Genomic DNA, 15,109 nt, shown 5'->3' on the forward strand with positions numbered 1-15,109 from the left:
GCTCAAATCCATGGTATTACTGGGAAGGAACATCACCACCAAGCTCTGAATCCTGAATAGAACTCGAGTTCCAGCTCACTGATTGGCTTGTTGGGATATTTGGAGAATAGGGCTCTTCCTCCCTGTCTACTAAACCTCCAGATAACCCCTCCCTTTCCTGTCGTTCTCTCCAGCCTGCTCGCCCTCTCTCCTTTCACCCCTCACCTCTGACCTCTCTCCCACCCATGATGCTTTGAGTGTCTCAGCCTGTCCATGTGCTTGTGCTGCTGCGACACATTTTCAGAAGCTTGGCCGGGACTAGCGCAACCTTTAGCCGAAGCTACCTGGCTATGGCTAGTCTATGCTACTGCTAGGCTACGCTACGGCTAACCTTTGCTAAAGCTAGGCTAAGCTATGGCTAGGCTAAGCTATGGCTAAGCTACTCTCTGCACTGCGCTGCCCCGCCCTGCCTGAGGCCACACCCCTGTCACCTGCTCTGTAAGTAGGACGCGCCCCTCCTCTCTACCTAAACGCTAACATGGAACCTGTGCTAAAACTGAACTACAATTTTTAAATCTAGTGTTGAACACACTGGCGGAAAACTGAATTAACTTTTGCCTGACTTTATACCCTTTTAATGGATTTACATATTTCTTCCCCCTCTTACCCAAAGCCCTCTAAAGTGCGTCCGAGAGCCATGATTACACCCTAGACCACCCCACGTCACCTCAGCTTATCACTGATCTCACAAGGACTGGATAGGTGATACCAATATGGCAGCTGCTGACCTGGCTCTACTCTAGGGCTTGATTGAGCCAGCCATCCCCACAATGCCTACCCTTCCCCAGCACTTTGAGATCTTTGAGAAGCAAAGGGCTCCTGTCGGATGTGATTGAGGTGGGGTAGGGTAGGGGGTGTAACCATAGCTGACTGGACCAGGTGTGAGCGTCACCAGGGGTCCTAGCAAGGCTGTCCTCTCAGTGCCTGTCTGTCTGCTGCTCTTGTTAACACCCTAACCTGGGGGAGATGCTCTCTCCCCTCACGTTCACCTGCTGCCATGATCCTAACGGCTAACTGCCAATACTGCTGCTATTGCCCACTTGTTTGTATGCATGACCGTTTTGTCTTGTCTACCTGTGTGCTAGTAGCATTGTATTTTTATGCTACCTGCAAAGCTAGCCAATGATGATAAAGTAGGTACTTCAGCTCTTGGGTCTCTCTCTCTTTCTCTCTCGTTCTCTCTCTCTGTCGCTGTCGTTTTTTCTCTCCTCTCTTTCTACAGAAAGGCGGTTAATAATGGATGATGTCTGAGTCAGTGTTTCTGCTCTGATTACCGCAGCAGAATGTGTCCGTGTGTGTGCACGTGTGTGTCTCTGTGTGTGCACTTGTGTTTTAGCAAGTGTGCTTACAGGGCAGATTGAATCTAGTCGTTATGTATTTTTTAGAAGGATCTCTCTCTCTCCCTGTTTTATGCTAGTTGGATGACCACGCTAGTACAATGGTGTGGATGCAGGTGTATGTGTGTTTATGTAGCCGTGAGGATGTAGGAGTGTCTAACCTGACAAGCCCTTGACCGCAGGGCCCTCTATCCTCTCACACATACCCAGCCTTGAGCCACCGAGATGGGCTTGACCTTATGGTGCCTTTGCCTTGCGTCTCCAATAACACCCATTACTCTGGCTATATAGGGCACAACGAGGAATATACTGACATTTGTCCCATGTAGGCAACCATCAAGTGCAATAATAAGTTATTCCTCTGTGAAACAGAATCCTCGTCTGAGGATGATGAAGATGAGGAGGAGGAAGAGTCGGACTCTGAGGGAAGCGGCTGCGAGGAGAGTGGGCTGGGCCTGCTGGCGAGGTTTGCTGCGAGCGCGCTCCCGGTGAACCCCGCCCCCCTGACCTTGCTCCATGATAACAAACACAGCAGAAGGCAAAGCACTCTGGGTAAACACCCATCCACATGCCTATTACATCTGTAGAACTATGTAAAACAAGAGCCTGGTTACAAGTTGAGGGCACAACTGAACAGCAACACGAGGAAGATTAACACAATTTGCTTTTTGCACCAAGTGCAATGGAAGTGCTGGAATTGATTGTTAATTGATCGATCGATCATTCAATCATCGAGACGCACAAAATCATTTGGCTTTTACTTTATTCAGTAGTTTCTCATGGATCAATATTCCTTTTCACAAGGTTATTGATTTGAGAACGGGAACTACCGGTATGTGGTTGATTGTAATACCTCTGGTGTGTGTGTGATTGTAATACATCTGTGGTGTATGTGTGTTCTCTCTAAGGGTCAGAGTGTGAGTGGTCAGACTCGGGTTCTGACGTGCGCCTGAGGAAGTTCCCGTCTCTGCTGCACGGCAAACGCTCCGCCCCCGAGCTGCCTCTGTTGCCCCCGGCGACCCGCCGTGTCGACCAGACCAGCCCCTCCAAGCGAGACGAGCCGCAGCCGGTCAAGCGCAAACCCCTCCCTCGGCCACGCCCCTCGCCCCGGTCGCCCCGCCGCTTCACCTTTGACCTCTCCGGCGGGCCGGGAGCGGGGCTGTGCGGGGTCAGCGAGGAGGAGGGCTGGACGCGCAGGCGCAGCGAGAGGATCTTCCTCCACGACGCCTCGACCAATCAGGTCTCTCCATCCACCGCGGCGTCCACCAACCAGATCTCTCCATCCAGCTCGGCTCCTCCCCTCACCCCTAAGCCGACCTCTAGGCCCAAAACTATGCCGCCCAGCAAGGAGGGAAAAGACCTGGGCAAGGCGAGTCACAACGTATTCATGTCCTGACCATCCTATTGGTCCTTCATGTCTAAACAGCCTTTGTTACTTTCCTGCTGTCTGGGCATCTGTCTTCACCCCTGTGTATGATGTGTGTGTGTGTGTGTGTGTGTGTGTGTGCATGTGTGTATGAGAGAGAGAGAGAGAGAGAGAAAGACAGCAGGACTTCTTAGTACATCAGTAGCTGAGGCAGACCCCTGCTGAGTGACGTGTTGTTGACATGAAAGGACAACTGTAGCATGCCACCGTGTGTTTGTGTGTGTGTGTATAGCCTGCCACCCTGCGTGTGTGTGTGTGTGTGTGTGTGTTGTGTGTGTGTGTGTGTGTATGTGTGAGAGAGAGAGAGAGAGAGAGAGAGCATAGGAGTGGTGTCCTTTATGCTTTTACAGCATGCTTCTATCTAGCCAAGAGTGTGTGTCATCACAATTATAGAGTGTGCTCTGACCTTGTGTGTGTGTGTGCGCGTGCGTGCTTGTGTGTGTGTGTGTGTGTGTGTGTGCTTGTCTGTCTGTGTGTGTGTGTGTGTGTGTGTGTGTATTTCTCCAACAGAAGAAGAAACTGAAGGACTCCCCTCTGCCTCTTAGCCCACCCACTCTGTCCAGTCCAATCACAGAAAGTCCTGTGGCTCCTCCAATTAGCCCCACACACAAGAGCCAATCAAAGGCCAAAGCCAAGGCCAGAGAGGTTAGTGTACTGGGCTACCGACACACACACACAGACACACATATACACACTCCCACCGCAGCACTAGAATAACAGAGCAGCTACAGTACATCGCAAGTGTAACTCTTAAAGAGTGTGTGACTGTACTGATGCACTCCAATAGTAGTCAATGAGACGAGCTTTACTGGCAGATCTACATGAGGCCTGCTGTCAATGAAGCATGCTTGTGTGTGTGTGTGTGTGTGTGTGTGTGTGTGTGTATGTGTATGTGTGCGCGTGCGTGCGTGCGTGCGTGAGTTCAGCAGTCCCGGGGTGCTGTGAGCAGGCTAATGGAGAGCATGGCGGCAGACGAGGACTTTGAGCCCAATCAGGACAGCAGCTTCAGCGAAGACGAGCTCCTCCCACCACCGAGCAACAGCCTATCAGAGAGGGCCTGTACACCTGGTCAGTACCAACACGTAATATGTACAAACTAGAAAGGGTGCTCAGAGAGCACAGGGCTCCGCCTATTAATGTGTTTTGTTGGTGTAATCGAGTTGAAATGGGTAAACTCACTTCTCAGTATAAATATAGCACACTTGCACCATTGAAGAGTAAGCTTTTTGGTGGTGTAACTGATAGTGTGTTTTATTAGAGGTGGTCATATATGAACACGACTGAACATACTTGTGTACTTGTGTAATTTTTTAAAACGGCCAATAGCAGACAATACAGACAATAACAGAAGACATAAGTTACAAAACTGTATACAGAAATTAAGTCCAGTGTTCATTCCTCTGGGGGTAAAAAGCAGCCCATTAGCCCAGTGTCCATGCCTCTGGGAGGGGTAGAAGGGCACTAGTCCTGTGTCCATGCCTCTGGGAGGGGTAGAATGGCACTAGTCCTGTGTCCATGCCTCTGGGAGGGGTAGAAGGGCACTAGTCCTGTGTCCATGCCTCTGGGAGGGGTAGAAGGGCACTAGTCCTGTGTCCATGCCTCTGGGAGGGGTAGAAGGGCACTAGTCCTGTGTCCATGCCTCTGGGAGGGCTATGTAACGGAAATTTTTTTTTTTTTTCATTTGCTTCAACACTCAAATGAAAAAGAACACATAGTGAAACCTGACACTCAAGGGGCAAAACCTCAGCCCAGATGTGCAAGTAGCTTATGATTTATATGTAGGCTTATACCACAGGATCCAGGCTAAGAAAATGTAACTTTTCCTAATACAGTGTTTATCTGATTTGTTTTTCATGAATAAGATATGATTTTGTTTTACATGCATAGAAACATAAGACAATATTGGGCATAAACAGCAACAACAAAAAAAGTTGATATCAAAAGCTGATCCCGGGAACCGAACCCGGGCCGACGCATTGCTAGACTGATATATTACCGCTCGGCCACCAGCGGTGTAGTAAACCTGGCAGGAGAAGTAGATATAAAGGGAAGGAAGCGGTTCCAAGTATGTCAAATGTTGTTTTATTTTTAATTTGTGTATCCGCCCAGTGATTCTGATCCGCACAAAATTTAATGTGTTCTAACTTGGCCCATGCTACACCCCTCCACCGAGTTTTATGAACATTTCTTTGGTAGTTTTTGTATAATCCTGCAATGTGACCGAACGAACGAACGAACGAATGAAATAACACACACAACTGAAAATATACCCTCGCTGGGCGGAGCCAAAAACACACGGTATTTCTGATTGGTCTAGTTGTGTTCTAGTGTACAGGGCGATATATTTGATGATACAGTAGAAGCTCTGAGGTCCAAACACATCAGGAATGAGGTTTGTTCGTAACTCTGAAAGCGACGTCAAAATACACCAAATTTCCATCCATCCATCCATCCATCTTCATCCGCTTATCCGGGGTCGGGTCGCGGAGGCAGCAGTTCCAGCAGGGGGCCCCAGACATCCCTTTCCCTAGCAGCATCAACCAGCTCTGCCTGGGGAATCTTTAGCCGCTCCCAGGCCAGTGCGGAGATGTAGTCCCACCACCTAGTCCTGGGTCTATACACCAAATTTATTAAAAGAAATATGAATTCCATTTAAACTCGTAATGAATCAATAAATGCCCTCATTTGAACAATCCGAAAGGCATTGGAATTGCAATCAAATAACCATCTATATAAGCTCAACTTGTAAAATACAGTTGTCAAATTTCAAACAAAACACCTACTTACGGTTTTATACACCAGTTTTATACGGTTGACCGGCCTTTCCTGATCTCTGAGGTTCTGCTGTACTTTGGTTGGCTGGTCTGGTCAGTTGTGATTGACAGCGTTGTGTTGATGTATTCATGTGTTGATTGACAGCTCCCGTCCAGTGTGTGTTGGACAAAGACTCTCTGGTGGACGGCCTAAGAGTGCTGATCCCCATGGACGACCAGCTGCTGTACGCTGGACACGTCAACACTGTCCACTCCCCAGATATGTGAGTACACACACACACACACACACACAAACAAACCAGACTCTTATTCCACCAAAATGGAGAAGGAACCGATTGAACACTGAGCTGCAGGCTACCACAGTGTTCTTTTGTAAAGAGAGCTTTATTGAAGAGATCCATCATGCCCTCTTACCTTCGACCTCTCCCTGACCCTGACAGATACAGCGTGGTGGTGGAGGGGGAGAGAGGGAACAGGCCACACATCTACTGTCTGGAACAACTGCTGCAGGAGGCTGTGAGTAGCTTACTGTTGTCTCTGTGTGTGTTTTGAGTACTGTTTGTGTGTGTGTGCGTGTGTGTGTGTGTGTGTGTGTGTGTGTGTGTGTATGTGTGTGTGTGTGTGTGTGTGTATGTGAGTGTCTGCATGTCTGTTTGGGTTCACACATGTTAAGCAATAACATACCATGTGTGTGCATTTAATTGTGATTGTACACTTTTCGTGGTATGTGTGTGTGCGTGTGTGTGTGTGCGTGTGTGTGTGTGCGTGTGTGTGTGTGTGTGTGTGTGTGTGTGTGTAGATCATAGACGTGAAGCCTCCGTCAGTGCGGAATCTCCCTGAGGGCAGCCGCATCGCCGCCTACTGGAGCCAGCAGTACCGCTGTCTCTACCCAGGCACCGTCGTCAACGGTAACACTACACACACACACTCTCTTTCACATACACACTCTCACAACTTCACTCTCACGCTACAAACTCAAACACAAACACACACGCAGTCTGCCACCTGTGCTCGTTATATAACTGATAAGTCCAACCCTCCCTGCTGTCTTCCTGTCTGCACAGGAAGCTCAGACGTGGACGAGAACGATGACCTCATCACCGTGGAGTTTGACGATGGCGACACAGGACGCATCCCCCTGTCCCACATACGCGTGTTGCCTCCGGACTACAAGATCCAGTGTGAGTACGCACGCACACACACACGCATGTGCACGAACTCACACACACACACACACACACACACACACACACACACACACACACTCACCCACTCAGTTCCCTCCCCTCCAGGTGCGGAGCCGTCCCCTGCCCTGCTAGTGGCCAGCTGCTCCAGGAGGCGTGTCAGGAAGTGCAGTAAGGAGAGCAAGGAGGCGGGGTTAAAGGTCGAAGACGCCGCTCCCAAGAACAGAGGGAGGGGCCGGAAACCCAAACCCAAACCTGGTGAGCTCATTGGTCACATTCTATGACAGGAAAATAGGTAGGCCAAGACTAGAGTATAGATCATGGATGTATTAAAGCATTACATTGCATTAGTCATTGAGCAGACGCTTTTATCCAATGCAACTATAATTGCATTTAACATAGGGAGTCAGTGTATTACTCAGTGTACTACTACTCACCAGAACTCACAAGTACATGTTCTTTCTAAAACAAGTGACTGAGAGCATAATCGAGTGCCAAAACCAAAGTGCAAGAATAGCAAAATATAAATACAATAGGTGCGGGGAGGATGGTGGTATTACTTCTTGAAGAGGGGAGTTTTGAGCCTGCAATGAAAGAGGGGCAGCAACTCTGCTGTCCTGACGTCAGTGGGTAGTTCATTCCAACACTGAGGCCAGGACAGAAAAGAGCCGTGACCGTGTCGATCGACCGCAGAGAAAAGCTGGATGCGGCATTGAAAGACTCAGCCAGCGCATGAAGCAAATTGAACATGACATTTGTAATTCCTGTACACCCCTGCACATGCTCAGTAGTGTATTTTTTGGCCCCGCCTCTTTCCCTTTTTCCCATAGACCTGCGCTGCCATAGACATACATGGGGAGAGAAACAGCTGTGAACGCTAGCTCTTGGTTAGCCTGGCGTCACCAGCCTGATGTTGTGAGCTCACATTCGATGTCACTCCGCAGATCAGTCTGGATATCCAACCGTTCTAACGGAATCTGCTCAAACAGAAATTTGTTTGTGCCAATCACAACCGTTTATCTAATATGGGGCGGGTTTAATAAGATGACTGAACAGAGGAGTGCAATAGAGGCATTTTCGCTGATTGGTTGTAGGTCTATCCAATTGCGTTCAGACTGTTGGTAACGCCCCGTAGGAATCAGAAAGCCACTGTGAGTTTCCAGACCCTTTGCATTTTTGCATATTGGGTCTTGCGAAGCCAGGCTAGCTCTTGGTGGCTTCTAAAGAAAAAAGAGTGATAATTGATTTAAAACTTGATAATTCAGAGTTGTTTTTGACTTTGAGTGATACCTAGAACATTTTTTGTTTCATTCCCCATCTATGTCTATGGGAAAAAGGATTTTTGACCCCAGATGCGTCATGTGACTTGCAATACCGAGCTTGGCCACTGTGCTCAAATTGCTTCACAGCCCAGTTCCTGCGGGTTTAGTATAGATAAAGTAGTTGGTCAGTGGTGATGACACACAACTCCTGCTTGTGGTCTTCAGACAAATAAAAAATTTGCTTTAGGAACAGACCCAATATAGTTCTACTGGACAGCAATAAAGCTGCTCTCAGCTATTTGTGCATTAAGAGTTTAGAATCAGAATACATTACCCCAATAGAGAACAGAGAGAATAGATTTTTACAAAGTAATGTACAACTGGTCAAATGTCTACTACTACTCCTGCCATGTGACTCGCAGGCTTCACTTCTCTCTTACCGAATCTTTCTCTTTTACCAAATCTCTCCGTTCCTGCTTCAGTCAGTGTTGTGTCAGGTTGTTTCGGCAACCACAAATGATACGTTACCATTTTTTGACTCTGACCTTGGCCTTCTTTCTACTGAGTTAGCAATTCTAAAATTTTGTCGACCACAAAAACCCAGACCTCACAATCCGGAAGTTCTCTTATCATGAGTCACATCCTTTTGTTATAACATGTTTGTCATCTGATGAGGTGTAGGTGTGTGTTTAGTCTTGTTTATGTATTCTCTTTTCTGCAGAGCCCCCAGTGACACCAGATGTCCGGGAGAAGCCAGAGACTCCGGTTGGCCCCCAGCCCCCAGACAGACCCCAGCCTGTTACCAAGCCTGCCCCAGAGAGGCCCTCCTCAGCCCAGAGAGTTGCTCAGGAAAGGCCCCTGTCTGCCACTAGGCCCGGGCCCAAACCAGGCCGTAAAAGCTCCACCACCACAGGCCCCTCTACCCCCTCCCCTAGCCAGTCCCCCAGGAAATCCAGCTCCGCCCAACCCCCTCCCAAACTCGCCCGTGCCCCGCCCCCCTCCCTCTACCCCTCCCCTTATGGGAAGGTCCTGACAGTGGACCTCTACAGCGAACCCAACCTCAGCTCCTACACCAGCCAGCGCAGGGAGAGCGGTCTCAGCAGTGGCCTCAGCCCCAGGCCAGGACCCAGACCCAACATCAGTTCCACCCCCAAACCCAGCTCCACCCCCAAACCCAGCTCCACCGCCAAACCCAGCTCCACCCCCAAACCCAGCTCCACCCCCAAACCCGGCGCCACATCCTCCCCCAAAACCAGCTCCACAACCGCCCCCAAACCCAGATCCACCTCCAAACCTGCGTCCGACCACTCCGGTTCCAGACCCAGCCCCGTCCCCGTCCCCAAACCTCCTCACGGCGCGACTGCACACAAACCCGGCTCCGCGCTGACCCCCAGGTCTTCGTCCACCTCCACCCCCAGACCAAAACCCAAATCCACCACCGACCACTCCAGCTCCCGGCCCAGACCCGTCTCCGGCTCCTCCCCGGGCCCGGTCTCCAGACCCAAGACCAGGCCGGCGCCGGGCGAGGCAGGCCCGGCGGCGAGACGCAAGCCCCTCCCCGCGGAGCCTCTGGTGAAGCTGGACCACGAGGGCGTGACGTCTCCCAAGACCAAGAAGACCAAGGCTCTGATGCTGCTGGAGGGGCGCGGCCTCAGACAAGATCCGGCCCCCGTGGCCGCAGCCGCGGCCAACCAGAAGCCGGCGAAGGCGAGGGCTCCGGAGAGGGAGGCCGACGCGCCGGAGAGAGACCCCGCCTACAAGGCCCCGGTGCCGGGCAAAGAGAAGGCCGAAGAGCGGGGCGGAGCCAGAGGGAGGGCCGCGGAGAGGGAGGAGAAAGGGAAGAGAGAGGAGAGGAAGGAGGGAGAGAAGAGGGAGGAGAGGAAGCAGAAGGAGGAGTCCCACATGAGCACAAGCTCCGAGTCGGAGGAGGAGGAGGAGAAAGGGAAGGCGAAGAAAAAGAAGAAGTGCGGCTCCGACTGCTCCCGCGCCTCCAGCCCCGCCTCCTCCTCCTCCTCCTCGTCCTCCGGCACCTCCTCGTCCTCCTCGTCGTCCTCCTCCTCCTCCTCGTCTTCCTCCACCGACGAAGACTCCTCCTGCAGCTCGGACGAGGAGGCCCCGCCGCCGCCTCCTCCCCCTCCTCCTCCTCCTCCTCCTCCCCCCCCCCCCCCCAGCCCCGGCCTCCCCCCCTCCCCCGCAGGACCCGGTGAAAGCAGAGGAGAAGGAGCAGCAGCAGGAGGAGGAAGAGGAGGAGGAGGAAGAGGAGGAGGAGGGGAAAAAGGTGGACGTGAAGGAGGAAGAGGAGGCCGTCACCTCCCCTTCGGCCTCTCCACCTCCGCCCTCCCAGTCCCCCGGCCCGTCGTCCACCAAGCCCGCCAGGCCGGCCCAGGGGAAGGGCTCCGGGCAGCGAGGGCGACCTCCCAAGCAGAAGCCCAGCGGAGGAGGAGGAGATGGAGGAGGAGGAGGAGGAGGAGCAGCAGGGGGGGGGGGAGGTGCGGGCGCGGTGGGGAGACCCAAGAGGAGGGAGGGCGTCCACCTCCCCACCACCAAGGAGCTGGCCAAGCGCCAAAGGCTGCCCAGCGTGGAGAACAGGCCCAAGATCTCCGCCTTCCTGCCCGCCAGGCAGCTCTGGAAGTGGTTCGGGAAGCCCACGCAGGTGAGGCGCAGCCTGGGCCTTGTGTGTATCGCACACATTCAAACTCTCTCTCTCTGTCTCTCTCTCTCTCTCTCTCTCTCTCTCTCTGTCTCTTAGTCTCTCAGTCTTTCACTCTCCCTCTCTGTCTCAGTGTCTCTCTCTCTGTCTCTCTCAGTGTCTGTCTCTCATTGTCTGTCTCTCTCTCTCTGTCTCTGTGTCTCTCTCTGTCTCTCTCTCTCTCCCCCTCTGTCTCTCTCTCTGTCTCTGTGTCTCTCTCTGTCTCTCTCCCTCTCTCTCTCTCTCTCTCTCGCTCTTTCTCTCTCTCTCCCTCTGTCTCTCACTCCCCCCCCCCCCCCCCCACACACACACGCGCGCGTTCTCTGACCGGCCGTCCCGTCCTCTCGTTCCTCCAGAGGCGCGGTATGAAGGGCAAGGCTAAGAAGCTGTTCTACAAGGCCATCGTGCGCGGCCGGGAGATGATCCGTATCGGGGACTGTGCTGTGTTCCTGTCTGCCGGCCGGCCCAACCTGCCCTTCATCGGGCGCATCCAGAGCATGTGGGAGTCCTGGGGAAGCAACATGGTGGTCCGGGTCAACTGGTTCTACCACCCGGAGGAGACCAACCCCGGGAAGAAGCTCACCGACAAGAAAGTATGTCCCAATCAGGGGGGGGGGGGGGGGGTTAGCAGATAAGAGAGGGTTTAGAACGACACATTACATGTTATAGGTATTTCTTGAATATGTAATCAATCTCTCTCTCTCTCTCTCTCTCTCTCTCTCTCTCTCTCTCTCTCTCTCTCTCTCTCTCTGTAGAACTGGGACCAAATGTCTGGTCAGTCTCTACCTGCAGCTCTGCAATCTTCCGTCCAGAGGAAAGACTTCATGGAGGTGGGATATCAAAGCACACACGCACGCGCACACACACACACACACACACACACACGCAACATACTGTAAAGGTGTCTTGTTAATGTGTGCGCTTAACGAGTCTAGTCTAGGCAGTGTATAAGTTGATGTGTTTGGTGTGTGTGAATAGGTGTGTTACCAGGTGTGAGTGTGTGCACGTGTTGGTATGTGTGTTAACGTGTGTGTGTGTGTGTGTTATTTTCCTGTAGCGAGCCCTGTACCAGTCATCCCACAGTGACGAGAACGACGTCCAGACGGTCAGTCACAAGTGCCTGGTGGTCAGCGTGGAGGAGTACGAGCAGATGACGCACACGCGCCGTTACGCCGACAGCGAGGACCTCTACTACCTGGCCGGCACCTACGAACCCACTACCGGCATGATCTTCAACACGGACGGGGTCCCCGTCATCTGCTGAATGCGCCACGCACAACACTACCGACGCGGGACGCCAGACGCCCACCTACTTTAAGCGCGACGGACATGGACACTAACGTGAACCGTGAACAAACACCAGAGAGAGAGAGAGAGAGAGAGAGAGACTGGAGACACTAAAGACAGTATTTCAAGGAAGCCAATGACGTCGAGGTCTCCATTTTGACACACACACACACACACACACATACACACACACACAGCATATACATGAACTGCTCCTGGAGTGCTTATGGGCATTGGAGTTTCCTAGCAGAGCAGAGGGGGTTTAGCCTTCTGAACACCCTCCATCACCTGTAGATACTGACTACAACACACACGCACACACACACACACACATACTTATACACATATACGCTTGTAAATATCCATCCACACACAAACATATATAAACAAACACACGACAATTTTATTTTAATGTAAAATAGATATATGTGAGTACTTTTGTAAAGAGGATAAAGGAAACAAGCTTTACTGAACTGTGAATGAATCTCAATAAGAGAGAGAGAGAGCTATAGGGAGAGACGGAGAGTGACGTTGTCTCTGGTTTTATAGACATACTACAGTCATGTAACGTTGTCCAAATGTTACCGTGATGTTACAGTAATGTTACAGTAATCTGAAGTTATCTAAATGTATCTATTACAGGACAGCAGGGGAGACAGAAAAGAGAGAGAGAGAGAAGCCGTCTGTTTTCCAAAAGCACTCCCCACTTTGCCCCCTGGCATCCTTTGACAATCCCTGCACAGGTGGTCTGTCTGTGATGTGTGACTAATATTTTCTCATAGACTCAGGCCAGAGAGAGAGAGAGATTAATAGACTTATGGCACTTACAGTCTCCATTATTGAGTTCCTAACCTATTCTTCCTGTCTGTCTGTTTGTCTTTGTAATGGGCATCCATCTTGTCCTGCCTCCCTCGCCCATCGAAAACAATCAATTTGTGTCTCTGACATGAAAGTGCTTATGCTCGAACAGACCAATCACTAAGCGGCACTGCAGAGGAGAGTCTTTGATTGGGCAGGAGGCCTGTCTGTCTTCCTAGAGCATTTACTTACACCCTCCCCCTCTTGCGCTCTCTCTTCTGCACATCATGCTAGTAATGCGCTTTGCCGTCTCGCACAAACACACACACACACACACACTCGATCTATATAGTCCTCACATTCATAGATATATCTGTTTTGGCTGCTAATGTTTTACTATGTGCCTCATTTTATCATGCTATTGGGAGAGGTGGTCAGAGCATTGTAAGCAGGTATTAGAAGGTTGTGCGAGTGTCAGGGTGTCCCCAGGCCTTATGAAGGCGTTTCGCCAAATCCTCTCTTAATTGCACCCCGTCTACACCGGCCGCGCCCAGTGTCGGCATGTGATTGGTACCAGGTCAGAGCCTGCCCTGTCTCAGCCCAGAGCCAGAGGTGATATGATGGTTTTTGCCCTACCTGTCGAAAGCGGGACATGCCTTCCTCTCACCTGATTGTTGTTGTAACTGGCACCCTGTTCATGAATCCTTGACGTAGTCTGGAGTGTCTATGGTTAAACTCTTGTTTAAAGAGTAGAGCAGATATCAGTATAAAGGTATCTAAAATCATGTTTATTTTCATGTATGTTTCATACCACATTGCCCTGTCTCTCTTGCAGAGATGATGTCTTGTTGATATTCAATAGGTTTATATATTTCTGATCTACACCCTGAGATCGTTTGGTCTTGTCTGGAGGTGTCCAATGAATCGGCTATATTTCTACACTCTGAGATCGTTGTGTGATGTCTGGAGGTGAAACCTTAAAACTCTTAAATGACTCCTACAGACAATCAATAGGATATCCCTTATTACATTTTCAACTGTAAGATATATTATCACAGCCAAAGGATTGGTTTGCATGTTAACCAGAGTTGGAGGTTGACCCCCAGTACCGATAATAGATAATTAGCTGCTAGTGTGAGTACCCACAGATCATCATTATCATGGTCAAGCTAGACTGGATGGTCTGCAGTTCTCTTGAGATTGACGTATTGCACCTGATTTAGTTCTAATCAATACATGATTAATATAATCAATACTATAAATACACTTTAGATGATGTACGGATCAGAGGGAGGATTGGTTCCTTTGTGCGGAAGCGAGGTCGTGGTATCACGTTAGTGTTTCTGCTGTGGACCATTTAAGTGCCCATATGAATGTTTACTCCTCAAGCTGTTTGAAGCACTTTCTTTGTGTGTGACTGATGAGACCCAGAATGATCAAACATGTACCCCCTGGTGTTATTACACACACGCACACCTTAAGGTGTGTTGACTTCCTCCCATCTCTGTTTGCCCCCTTTTCTCCGTCCATACCAGCCTGTCATACACACGCACACACACAAACACTTGGTCATAAGACTTGACCCCATCCTTGCCTCCATCACAGCTCCGCTTCACTTTCATTTGGTGTAAAGTTTTTCTCAGATTGTTTATTTTTTCTGTACATTCGTCACCATTTTCATCTTTTCGTGGTCAGTGTTTCCCGTTGGCTTGTACATGTCTCACTCTAACCGCTGCAGTGGTTCATGTTGCTTGGCGACAGTCAGACAGTTTTTCTGTTCTGCAAGATTGTTTTTTTTCTCTTTCATTTCAATATCCTGTTTCCTGCTTCCCCTCTCCGAACAATCGTCCACGCCTCTCGTGCAACACTGCTGCCAGGCACAGAGAGCTAGCTGCTAGAGAGAGAGAGAGAGAGGGAGGGAGGGAGGGAGGGAGGGAGGGATTGGAGAGAGAGAGAGAGAGAGAGAAAGAAAGAGAGGTGGACTGGAGGCTGGTTCTTCGTCTGCTGTTCCTTCTGTGTTCTTTATGCCCTGTTACAGAAAAGATTATTTTGAAAATTAAAAAACATCTACGTTTTGTAAATGATATCCTTCACGTGGTGGGGGAGAAATCAGAATATACTTTGTACACACATGTCTAATCTTGTAAAAATGCAAAAGAATACATTTTAGAAAACTGAGAGCAAATCTATGTTGCCCTACTGTATGTGTACGGTTGTCCGTGTTCTTTTTTCTTTTTTTTACAGAAAGCAACCAACTTTATCAGTGTTTCTTTTCAATCCTTTTAGAAACTCAGTATTTTATAGTTAATCAAT

The 15,109-nt window shown here is 50.2% G+C and overlaps 1 protein-coding gene across 1 annotated transcript in view; it reads left to right on the forward strand.

Annotated features, from left to right (window-relative positions):
* The window catches only part of tnrc18 (trinucleotide repeat containing 18), a 39,435-nt gene extending 24,742 nt beyond the window's left edge, over positions 1-14,693 (forward strand). The window contains 14 exon segments of the mRNA XM_084438149.1: positions 1,749-1,928; positions 2,285-2,745; positions 3,313-3,447; positions 3,729-3,870; positions 5,722-5,839; positions 6,017-6,092; positions 6,376-6,484; positions 6,641-6,757; positions 6,869-7,018; positions 8,744-10,178; positions 10,180-10,675; positions 11,068-11,304; positions 11,467-11,541; positions 11,769-14,693. Coding sequence (XP_084294275.1) covers positions 1,749-1,928; positions 2,285-2,745; positions 3,313-3,447; positions 3,729-3,870; positions 5,722-5,839; positions 6,017-6,092; positions 6,376-6,484; positions 6,641-6,757; positions 6,869-7,018; positions 8,744-10,178; positions 10,180-10,675; positions 11,068-11,304; positions 11,467-11,541; positions 11,769-11,975 — 3,938 coding nt within the window. The 3' untranslated portion in view covers positions 11,976-14,693.
* The last annotated feature ends 416 nt before the right edge of the window (positions 14,694-15,109 follow it).

Source organism: Borostomias antarcticus, assembly GCF_949987555.1.
Source record: "Borostomias antarcticus genome assembly, chromosome: 5".
Classification (NCBI taxonomy): Eukaryota; Metazoa; Chordata; class Actinopteri; order Stomiiformes; family Stomiidae; genus Borostomias; species Borostomias antarcticus.